The 12,992-nt window shown below is 33.2% G+C and overlaps 1 protein-coding gene across 1 annotated transcript; it reads left to right on the forward strand.

Annotated features, from left to right (window-relative positions):
• Positions 1–8,040: 8,040 nt before the first annotated feature.
• On the forward strand, positions 8,041–9,265 carry LOC139844251 (uncharacterized protein At5g01610-like). The gene is made up of 2 exons (XM_071834472.1): positions 8,041–8,617; positions 9,086–9,265. The coding sequence occupies exons 1-2, from the start codon at positions 8,156–8,158 to the stop codon at positions 9,149–9,151; spliced, it is 528 nt and encodes a 175-aa protein (XP_071690573.1). The 5' UTR covers positions 8,041–8,155; the 3' UTR covers positions 9,152–9,265.
• Positions 9,266–12,992: the final 3,727 nt, after the last annotated feature.

A 12,992-nucleotide genomic window follows, 5' to 3' on the forward strand; every position in this document is an offset into this window, starting at 1 on the left:
ATTCGAGAGATGAGGGTGAAAATGGTGTTACAAACAGGTTCACCGGTAAGTGCTTCAGGTTCTTCGCCAAAAGGTGAATTCGGTTAGTGGAAGGAATCGCCTTCTGCGCGTCTCCATTGATTAAGTCGACTACGAATCCATCAGATGAATTGGGGATGAATGATTGGTTGATTCATTCTGGTGACGTTGCTTCCGGAGCTTAGATGACTATTCATTCGGAATAACTGTCGGGATAACTATCGGAATAGCTGTCGGAATCCGAGGGACTCGAACTAGTTGAAGGATTCATCTCGTACGATCAGATGAAGGATTTTCGATAAGAAATATATTATAGGATGTAGATTAGTATCCTGCAATACATAACTTACATATGCATATATAATACTAAAATCCCATAAGTTACGGAGGAATCTACGGAAGCTGTCAGGCAAAGATAACAATAACAGATACGCTAAGATATGAATTAATAGATACGCTAAGATATGAATTAGCAGATACGCTAAGATATGAATTTTGTCTATACACTATTCATGCAGTCAATGCAATAAGATGTGTCTAGACTAAGAATAATAAGCATGTAATTTACTAAGGATGATAAGCAAATGATTTTCGACAAAAATGATAAGCAAAACTTTTGACATGCAGACACGGTCGAAGTCCAGACTCACTAATGCATCCTAACGACTTATCATTTAGACACACTAATGTAGACCCGGTTCACTAAGACCACCGCTCTGATACCAACTGAAAGGACCCGTCCTAATCCATCCAGATGAAGTCCGTATCGATTATAAACGATTCACAATAGTTGATTACATCGCGAGGTACTTGACCTCTATATGATACATTTTACAAACATTGCATTCGTTTTTGAAAAGACAATATTTCATTACATCGAAAGTTGACGGCATGCAAACCATTTCATAATATATCTAACTATAATTGACTTAATAATAATCTTGATGAACTCAATGACTCGAATGCAACGTCTTTTGAAATATATCATGAATGACTTCAAGTAATATCTCTAAAATGAGCAAATGCACAGCAGAAGGTTTCTTTCGTACCTGAGAATAAACATGCTTTAAAGTGTCAACCAAAAGGTTGGTGAGTTCATTAGTTTATCATAAATAATCATTTCATAATTTTAATAGACCACAAGATTTCATATTTCCATTTCTCATAAACATACGTCCCATACATCGACAAAAATCATTCATATGGATTGAACACCTGGTAACCGACATTCACAATATGTATATAAGAATATCCCCATCATTCCGGGATCCTCCATCGGACATGATATAAATTTCGAAGTACTAAAGCATCCGGTACTTTGGATGGGGCTTGTTGGGCCCGATAGATCTATCTTTAGAATTCGCGTCAATTAGGGTGTCTGTTCCCTAATTCTTAGATTACCAGACTTAATAAAAAGGGGCATATTCGATTTCGATCATTCAACCATATAATGTAGTTTTGATTACTTGTGTCTATTTCGTAAAAATATTTATAAAAATTGCGCATGTATTCTCAACCCAAAAATGTAATGAGTAAAAGGGAAATGAAACTCACGGTACTGTATTTTGTAGTAAAAATACATATGACGTCATTTATCAAGTGTAGGGTTGGCCTCGGACTCACGAACCTATATTATTTATATATATATTAACACATGTGATTGTAATTGAACGAATTTATATTATTAGTAATATACTTGTTATTTTAATAAATAATATGTTATATGTTTTAAATATAGTGTTATGTACTAATTGTTATTTGGTAAAATACTACTAATACTAATAATTAAAAAGTTGTAGTTTCTTTATAATGATAATAATAATGATATCAATAATGTCAATTCAAATAAAAATAATAATGATAGTTATAATAATAAAAATGATAATTTTTATAATAAATGATATGATAATTATAATAATGATAATAATAATAATAATAATAATAATAATAATAATAATAATAATAATAATAATAATAATAATAATAATAATAATAATAATAATAATAATAATAATAATAATAATAATAATAATAATATTAATAATAATAATAAATAACAATAACAATAACAATAATAATAGTAACAATAAGAGTAATATTAATAGCTACCTCACTAGAGAAAGCTCCAAAAAGAATAACTGCCCATGTCCGGGCTCAAACCCGCGACCTCTCGCTAAAGGCAAACACTCCAAACCACTCCTCTGCTCCTTACTTTGCTGACTCAAATTGCAGGCCATATTTATTTAACCCGTTTATGCTTCATTTCAGCCCAACAGGAAACACAAGTATTCGACCCAACAGACCCAAGCTTTTAACAAAGCCCAGTTCCTTCTGATAATTTAAAAAAAAATTTGTGGTGGCCTGGGTTCGAACTCATAACCTCTTAGTTAAACACAAACACTCCCTAACCACTCTTCCAATTCCATTTTTCTGATTTAGTCTATAATCTAATCATACTTAATATGTTTTCTGTTTCATTTTTCTTCATGGATTTAAAACCCAAATCATCCTCGCCTATGTATATATATATCCAACCCTAATATCATTTCGTACGTACCAGTTATTGAATAATATGATAGGCCAAATAAAAAAATATGTTGTGCCATATTATGGGGTTTCACATACCCCAAATGAACCGTGATTTGCTCCACAATACTCGATCGCCTCCCCCACCAAAGAAAGTGACATTGTTGTCCACTTGTACTTCAAAACATCTCATAAACAACTAATGCTTTACCGACACTTTTTTTTTATATCAACACCTAATTAAGTATAATGTATAATACTTTACTAATATCAATTAATAAAATAACCATATTGAGTGGACATGATTTCCATCGACCCACCATGTTTAGTACGTAATTAAATAACCTACAGCAACACAAATCGACATTTTGTGTTACTTAAAAGCAATCAACACTATGGTGCTTTTGTGATGGTTTCAACGTGAATGGAAACAGAAAATCAGTAGCAGTAGGTCGAGAAGAGAAGGAGAGAAATGGTGAAGTGGCGGTTCGAAGAGAAAATAGAAATATAGCGAAGTGAGTTTTCGAGTGGTGGTGAGGTTCATCAACTAGAATAGAGGGAGAGGAAGTGGCGATTTGAAACAAGGTGGAAGAGATTGGTGTTTTAAGGGTGATGGTTATGGTTTCGTAATAGAAACAGATACAGTCACGTAAAGGGTTTTTTTTAAAGGGTATGTTCGAATGGTTTTAATCAGAAAATACACGGTAGCAGCTGCAGTAGCTACATCAGTCTATCAATGATGGTGGTAACGTTTCATATTGAGCAAAAATAGAAAACACATGCAGTAAGAGCAGCAACGAAATATGAAAAAGAAAAGGAAAAAAAAATAAGCAGCAGCGATTATCTTGGTGATGTTTGATGGTCTTTTCATCCCATAAACACGAGAAGAATCTGCCGTAAGGCTGCTGTATTTCGCAATAACAATGGATGGCAGTTTGCTTGGGATGGTTTGGATGGGAAACCGGAATAAAGAGTAGCGACACAAGTGTTTAAATGGTGGTTGACATGATGAAAATAATAGCTTGTAGATAATTGTTCTTCGTTGTTTGCTTGGTAGGCCTATTTCTTACAGGCCGTTCATGTTAGATGATTGTATGCCCATCTGGGCTTTTGGTGGTTATATAATAATATTGCTTGTTTGATTAGGGTTGTTGGTTTGTTTGGTGTTTGACAAAGGCAGCCATAGAAATCGTATACATACTTTAAAATTTCGAGTGATGGTTTTGATGGTGTTTGTAATCGAGTAATAAGTAATTTTATATATCATGATTTGTTGTGGGGTTTACAAAAAAAATAATTTGGGTGGTTCTTGGTGGGTCACTATGGGATTGAAAACAGAAAGATAGTATCTCTATGAATGTGTATATGTATATGTTTATATATAATTAGATGATTAAATGGGAATCTAAGATAGAGAGAAACGCATAACTACAAATGGTGGGGTTTTTGTGTCAAACTTTAAACAAGAAAAGATAGTAGGTTATGTAAGCATTTGAATTTAAATGATTCTTTAGGAAAGTTGATAGATGGTGATGTGGGTGTTTGAATAAATCAAAAGTAGAAACAAGAATTGATCTATTGTAGTGATGACTGTGTGAGTCACGAGCATAACAAAAACAGAAATATATAAAGGAGATACTGAAATATATAAAGGAGATAGTGAAATATATAAAGAAGATAGTGAAATCAGGATTTGCGTGTGTAAATATCTGTCTATATATTATATATAATATATTAAATAATAATATCAATTAATATTAATAATAATATTACTACTAATATTAATATAACAAATTAATATTAACATATAAATACTCACATAGGAAGATATTTTATAAATTTCTACATGTAATAGTTATAAATTTTATATGTATATATATATAGATCTATTACAAACAATTGTTCGTGAATCGACGAAGTTGGTCAAAGGTCAAATGAATATATGAAACAGTTCAAAATTTTCTGAGATTCAACCTAACAAACTTTGCTTATCGTATCGAAATCATATAAAGATTAAGTTTAAACTTGGTCGGAAATTCCCGGGTCGTCACAGAGAATACATGCGGATTTTATGTTTTACATACTAGGCACGAGTACTTAAACTTATATATGTGTGGGTTATACAACGGCATAAACTTTCCCTTTAGCTCGGTAACGTTTAATCATTGGTTTTTGAACCGTGAACGCGAATCTTAGATATGGATCCATAGGGTTTGACATCCCCACTCAGGCTAGTAGCGCTAGCATTTAACGAGTGTTTAATACTTCATAGACATACGCACTTGCCAAGTGTACTTTCAGGGGGTATAAACATTAAGTTAGTTACCAAGTGCCCACGGTTAACATATACTTTATCATACTGTTTTGAAACGCTCTTTGTAGCACTGAAATCTCGTGGCCTACCTTACTTACTGTTATACTTAAACTATAGCTCACCAACCTTTGTGTTGACGTTTTTAAGCATGTTTTTCTCAGGTGCTTGAGGTTAGCTTCCGCTGTGTACTAGTCGTGCTGTAGACACCCGCTGCTTAGAGTTGTCGTCGCATGAACTACTTTACCTTGCATTCAAACTTTAGTACTTTTGAACTATGACTTGTAACGACCGTTGTGGTCACATACACTTATTATTTGCTGCTACTTAGTGAAGCATGCTTTTGGATTGTAAAACATTCGATGTTGGTTTAGACATCACTTTATTGATGAATGCAAACTCTTTTTGAAATCGCATATAGTACTTAACCTTGTAATGATCATGTTGTTGATGATTCGTACATGATGGTTTTGTACGGGGCATCACACATTCTTCCCCACGAACATAGAGTAAACCCGAGCAAGGGTCACCCTACACACACGCACCCATTTTACACTTACACATGTGCATAGTAAATTTACACTCACCTAGAAGTCTTGATGGATGCCAACCAAAATCCGCAAACGTCAATGGAACGTACCTATTCCATTATCACATGACAAATAACACAATTAGGGTGGATTTACAAACCAACCAAAAATCGACAACTAGCGCAATTTCGACCCAAAAGCACCTCCAAGCACATACCGCTCCCAAACTAACCCATAACACTAGTGACAATGGTCCTAATAAGCCAATTAAACCCGAACACAAGTGTTAAACACTTATCTTGCCCAATTTGACACCAAAACCCTAATTTTGACCCGTTTCAAAATTAGTCAACCGAATGAACCCTAAAGGCTTCCAACACCTCAATAATCACTAAATACTAGTGATTACACCCATTTGCAAGTCTTACAAACTTACACTTGTTCACTAAACCCAAAACCCGCCAATAACAACAATAAACCCGAATCTTGGTGTTAATCTTCAATTAACAACTAAATGGGTTCCATCTATGAACATACAAGCCAAAAGCCCCAAATTTGAATGATGAACACGATAATGAAATTAGGTGTTAGAGCTTACCGCTAGTATCACCTTGTAGCTAAGAACAAGAAGAACAAACTTGTCTCTTACGCTTTCGATCAAAACCCGTTTCTTCCTTTCCAAAAATCCCTTTGAATCAATTGGGGTGTTTGAGTTTTTGAGAGAAAATGAAGAAGAAAAGGAAAAAGATAAAAGGAAAAGAGATGAGTGGATGGGATTTAAGATCCCAAATCTGGCACATACGCGAAATGACCAAAATGCCCTCGAACATCCTTTAAAATTGCAAATCTGGTACCAGCTCGCCCAGAATGCCGCGCCGCGGCCTTAATCATCGCGCCGCGACCTATAACGTATTCTGGTGGTTTCCTTAACATGCCTCCTGGAATTGAAATCAGCTGAATGCCGCGCCGCGGCACCCTTCTCCGCACCGCGAAATAAACCATGGTCTGGTGCCCTTGTTTACATGCCTCCTGATCCTGATTCCAGTTAATTGCCGCGCCGCGGCCTCCTATGTCGTGCCGCGACATACAACATGACCTGAATCATTTCCTCGTATACAAGACTTTAACCCTCGAACATGTCCCGAAGCCTTCATACACCTATCGTACATACACGATACACCTATAAATCATATATGGGGAAAACGGGGTGTTACAATCTGATTTGGCTAACATGGTTATCGAAAGAGGATGTATATGTTTTGTTTGACAGTCAAATCCCTTGTCAACTCGAGATTTGGGAACAAGCTATGCAGTATCAAAGAGTCATTCGTATTTGCTACGCTTTGGACCTCCATGCTTGAGACAGAGATGAAGACATACGACTGAAGATCACAGTGCTTGATTAACTAAGTCCTAGGGGGAATTTATTTATGCATATATGTATGTCCCTAGTTCATATAAAGTATGTATCATTTAAGTTAGTCATTGTATTCGAACACACATTGTAAATGGACTTTGGTTGATTTGTTTATGTTTCCTGAATGATTATGTATGTTTGCATTTGATATATAATCTTAAATCGTTCAGGTACAAGTTCATTGAAAGTCTAAATATATAAATGGGTCATTCGCACGAATGAGTTGTTCGTTCATACGAATGAAAAATTCATTCGCACGAATGAATCATGACTTAACTATATTATAACAAACTGTCATCTCGATCGAGTGTGCGAGACATTCGTACGAATGTGTTTCACATTGGCACAGATGAGACTTTGAGGGAGTATACATAGAGGTTATGGGTATCATTAATAAGTTATTCACCCCACAAACCCTATCCGTATTCTAGTGTTCCAAAATCGTTCCAATTCATACCCAACACGAATAATAATTCCAGGCATCGATCCAATCTATTAGAACATCTATATTAATAGGTTTGATTTATTTGATACCACATGTTAAGTTTATTCGGTTAGAAACTCTTTTTGTTGATATCCGCTCAATTGATCGAGTATGCGTTTGTTTCTAAGATCATTAGGAATATCAATATCGATCTAGATGATCATATTGTTGTCTAAATCGATTTGTATTGAAATTTATTCGTTAGGAAAACTCAATCAATAGGATTCCACACTACAGGTTTTTTAATCGTTCAATTCACGTCGTGTAATTGGTAGTACATTAATAGTATGTGTTTCCAGGATAGATTCATGTTTAATTTGTAACATCTTGATTGATATCATAATTTCAATTGCAAAAATCATAGTGCATTAAGACAATATTATTGTATTCTATATAGTACGTGACCGTGCATATCGTATCCTTTATCAACTCAAATAAGATTCGAACAACAACCATTTACTCGTCTTGTCTCTATCTATTGACGATGCTTCACTTGGATCTAATGCAATTGAGATCGGAATTTAGTAAACCACCAAACTGGCATTCTCATGTTATGTTCACAAGACATGACACTTCATATAGACTTGTTACCCTCAAAATTATGCAAGAATTGTATTTCTTTGGAAAATTTATAAAATTGATTGTTTTTTGTTTTTAATCACGAAAAGATACTATTTTTATACATTATCTACGTGGTTAGATATAGTTGGTTATTAGTAACAAGCCACACACAAGAAAAATAACCCAATCATTGATATATTATGTCACTCTCCTTCCCTTAAACCCTACCCTCTTGGTCACACATATACACATACATTCATATATGCAAACAGGAAAAAAAAAAAGACATTTTTAACATCACAAGAAGGATGAATCTTGAACAGTTTCATTCTTCAATATTGATTCTTACACTCTTCTTCTTCTCAATTTCAATCAATTTTTGGCGTTCATATTCTCAAGAATCAACAACAATTTATGAGATTTTGAAATCAAATGGATTACCCATGGGTTTGTTTCCAAAAGGGGTGACAAATTTCAGTTTTGATGATTCCGGGAGGTTTCAAGTGTACTTAGATCATGCTTGCAATGCAAAATTTGAAGCTGAGTTACATTATGATAAAAATGTTTCTGGGAATTTGACTTATGGTAGAATTGGTCAACTTTCAGGGATTTCTGCTAAAGATTTGTTTTTATGGTTTTTGGTCAAAGAAATTTGGGTTGATATACCTAGTTCTGGTTTGATATATTTTGATGTTGGTGTGGTTTCAAAGCAGTTTTCTTTATCATCTTTTGAAAGCCCAAGAGAGTGTTTGGCTTCCTCTGTACCTAAGGTAAGCAAAGTTTCAAGCTTTATTATTAGTTTGACTTTTTTTGTTGTTGCTAATCTAACTTTTTACTTGTGGGATGTAGGCATGTAGCTATTTGTGTTCATATATATAAATATAAAAACTGTTTTTATAATTCTTTCACCATTTTGTCAATTTGAAATGGTTAAAGCCTTTTCTTGAATTTCAGTAAATTCATATAGTATTTGACTTTGTGTTAACTTGTTGATTTCTCGTTACTTTTGCTATTTATTTGAACTAAAGTTTTAATCTTTGGTCAATTTGAAGTGGAATGCCTTCAGGGTCAATGCTTAATCTTGATGGATTATTGTATCTACAAATTGACTGTTCAGAATCTTGATTAATAAAGTTGTATTCTTTTTGCTTCTAGCTTACATTCTTGTATGTTTTTAACATAAAAAGACTCAAACTTGATCAATAAAGTTATAATCTTTTTGCTTCCTTTATGTTCAGATCATTTCAAGAAAACTTGGGCATGATGAACCCAATCTTCAAAAGCTATGGAGGCCTTTTTTATAAATGTGAATTATTCAAATTGGCACAATTGCTCCAATCAAGTTATGGGTATTTCCATTTCTTGTGTATATTTCCAAAAGTCTGAAAAGCTCTTAGTTTAGGTGGTTCCGTTGGTCATTGCAGGTGTGCTCATTTCATCATTTGTTTATGTATTATATGCAAATATAAAAAAAAATAAAAAATAAAGATTAAAAGTTAATGAGAAGATGCAACAACAACACAATGAAGAGCCAAATGAAATTAAGAAAACTGTAAGATATCGTACAAACTGCCAAACTATGGGGGCATATAAATTTATTTTCTAATCCTCAATTCATTATGAGTATGGACATAAAAACATTTCAAGTTTTGGTTTTTATAGTATTCGAGTATTGGTTCATTTAGCCTTTCTTGTTACTTGAATTTTATTATGATTTTTTTCGTACACTTTGTTTTATCGTTTCTTCAATTATATCGCGTGTCACATATACCTAAACCGATGTGTTTTCATGATGGATGCCGTATCGTTGATTTGAATGTTACTCTTAAGCTACATACTATACGTAAACCAAGTAAAATGATATGAACTCTGTCGACCTCTTGGTTAATGGATATCTCAAGATCGACTTTAACCTTCCAAATTATATGTTTAAATTACAAAATTATTTTTAATAAGTCTATGTAATTTAGTTATAACTTTAAAATAACTTTAATATAAGGTTCCTTGTTATCCATATGTTTTGTTCTCTTATCAACATATTCCAATTTGTATCAACATTCGGGATTAATGATTGTAAGCTTAAAAAGGAGATGCCCTTTTGTTGGTTTGGTTTCTATTTGAACCTTTTAGAACATGTTTATTCTCTTAGAAATCTCTTTTTGTGTTTAGAATGTTTTTTTTATTCCTCAAAGTGGCAAAGAGAATTAATGTGTCTTTCGCAACAAATTATCAAGAGCTTTTAGTTTTTATCTTTTATGAAAAGCTCATATCAGGTAAAAAGTTTCGTTTGAATATAAGAGTTTAAAGCTTTTTGACGGAGACAAAAAGCTAAAAAGTAAATACTAATTAAACTAGCGTTTGAGAAAAGCTCATAGTTTTTTGTCATTATACTCTTTATTTTAACAATTTCAGCTATCATGCCAAACACCTGAATACATACCAGCTAAAAGCTAACAGCTACAAGTTAATTTTTCCAAACGTACCCGATGTGCACAATGTGTCGCTTAGTGTCCATTTTTAGTGTCCATTTGAGACACTGAAATTGATTAAGGAGAGAAAAACTTGAGGTGTCGTTCAGTGTCCATTTTAGTTATTTAATTTATTTTAATACTTTTATTTTTAATTAATTTTAATAAAATATATTTAAAATAAACAATTTAAACTTTAAAAAACATTTCATTAACATAAAAAAACTACAATTCATGATAAATAAATTAAAGTTCAAAAAAATAACATTTATTCTCAAAGAGACCACAAACGCTCAAACAAATTAAATCGTAATCCCTCGTGTGCTTCTCGATCACGTAGTTCCTTATTTCTTTCATTGTGAGTTGAACACCTATCGATCCAAGTACGCTACATATTTGAACCGGTGCATACATTAACTCATTCTCCGCTATGTTATAATCGTTGTCTTCAACAATCATGTTGTGTAATATGATACAACAATACATTAGTCGTCTCATAAAATTCACCGCGTAAGCACTTGCTGGTTGTTGAAGAATATGCCACCGACCTTGTAAATTCCAAAAGTCCCCTCGACGTCCTTTCGAGCACCAGCTTGTTTCTTTGAAAAGTAAGCAAGCTTGGATCAACCACGCTTGATTATGACTTAACTAATTCAGACCAAGTTAGGTAACTCCAGTCAGTTAAATAGTACCCTCATTTGTACTCTACGTCGTTTACAATATAAGGAATGTCTGACATCTCCTCGTTAAGCATTGATTTGAGCAAGTCACTAGTGTTTAAAAACATTTATGTCATTGTTTGAGCGTGCTAGACCAAGATAAGCATGCCAAATTCATTTATCATACGAGGCAACAACTTCAAGCATTATAGTTGGGTAGCTGTGATTACCTCGGGTATATTGACCTCTCCACACGTTTGGACATTTTGCTCATGCCCAATGCATTCAATCAATGCTCCCCATATTTTTCGAAAATCTATGATGTGTTTCATGGGCATCGTACAAACGTACAATGTCATCATGTGTAGGCTCTCTCATGTACACATTTGAATACAAATCAATTATGCACCTTGTTAAGTTTTGTAGAGTTTCCCGTGACACTCGTTCTGAAATTTGCAAATACTCATCGAACGCATCTGGTGTACTACCATAAGCCATCCGATGTAAAGCCGATGTAACTCTTAATTCGTTACTAATACTCAAATTGCCTTTTGCATCGCATCTTCGAGGAAACCATCTGATATCGGCTAAAAAGTCACGTTTTCACCCCAGTATTAATGTAACGACCCTGGATTTTCCAACGTTTATTTATTAATAATTGTTATTATTAATACTTGTGATTAAACGAATGTATGTTATTACATTTACATGTTACCATGATTGCCCGTACTTGACTTTAATTGCCCGAAACGTCTTTGTGACACACGAAACTTTCACGAATAATATTTTTAGAATATTATTTACATTCATGATTGATTTTATTGATCATTTTAATTAACTAAGACTATTAGTTAATTACTTGGGCCTTTATTAGTGTTAATGGACTTTTACTTGGATTAATTTGTTAATTAATACATACTTGGACTTTATGATTGTACATGGGCTTAAGAAGCCCACCCTACTTCTTTAGTGGACTTAATAGCCCAACTTGACATGTAAGAATCATCATTTAAACTTAACTAATTAGTTTAAGACTTATTGGAATCTTGTTACTTGTTCTCCCCATGAAACCACCTCATTTAACCAACTTTTTCAAACTTTACACGCAAGTAACCATTGAATTAATCCCTCCCTCTTTGTTGTTGCTGCAGGCCGTGACCTATAGGCCTTGGGGAGTGAGTTTTGGCTTTCAAAATTTGCTAAGTTGTTACTAGTATTCACTTATTCTTTCATTCTCAAACACATACTTCATTTCATACTTCCAACTTTCTCTCTTTCCTCTCTAATTCTTGTAAGCAACTTGAACTTTTTTTCTCTTCTTCTTTTCTTGTAAAACCGAACCTAAGCATCTCTTCATCAACATTCTTTGTTGAATAACTACTTGATACTTGTTAAGTTGTTGTTGTTACTTACTTACTAGTTGTTATTTATTATTTACTTACTAGTTTCAAGAATCAAACTTACTAGTTTCATTCTTCTTTTATCTTGTATTACAAGAACACTCAAGAACATAAACTTACTAGTTTATGTTCTACCTTTAAAGTTCTAAAGATTGTAAGTTCATGGTTGAAAATCATTACTTGTAATTCATGTTAGTAAACTTTAAAGTTTACTTTCTTAAAGATCAAACTTTGGTTTGAATCTTTAAAGTATGAACAACCCATGAACTAGTTACTAGTTTACTTAGTTTACTTCTTCATATTATGCACTTTAAATTCATGTTTGTTGGTTAAAATTGGTCAAGTGTTACTAGTTAACTTTGATCTCATTTATCTTGAACAAAAGTTAACTTTAAAAGTTCAAGAACATGTAAGTAAGCTTTCTTTAATTATAACTTTGTACACTTATGTTAGATCTAGACTTTTGAGTCTTGGATCTTCAAGATCTAACTAAGAACTATGTTCTACAACTTAAGATCTTGATTTCATAAGTTCACTTTCAAGTTTGTAACTTATTATTAGTTTTAAAGTTCATGTATGTGTTAGATCTAAGACTTTGATGTAACTTTGGTTCATCAA

This window comes from Rutidosis leptorrhynchoides, chromosome 4, assembly GCF_046630445.1.
Source record: "Rutidosis leptorrhynchoides isolate AG116_Rl617_1_P2 chromosome 4, CSIRO_AGI_Rlap_v1, whole genome shotgun sequence".
NCBI lineage: Eukaryota > Viridiplantae > Streptophyta > Magnoliopsida > Asterales > Asteraceae > Rutidosis > Rutidosis leptorrhynchoides.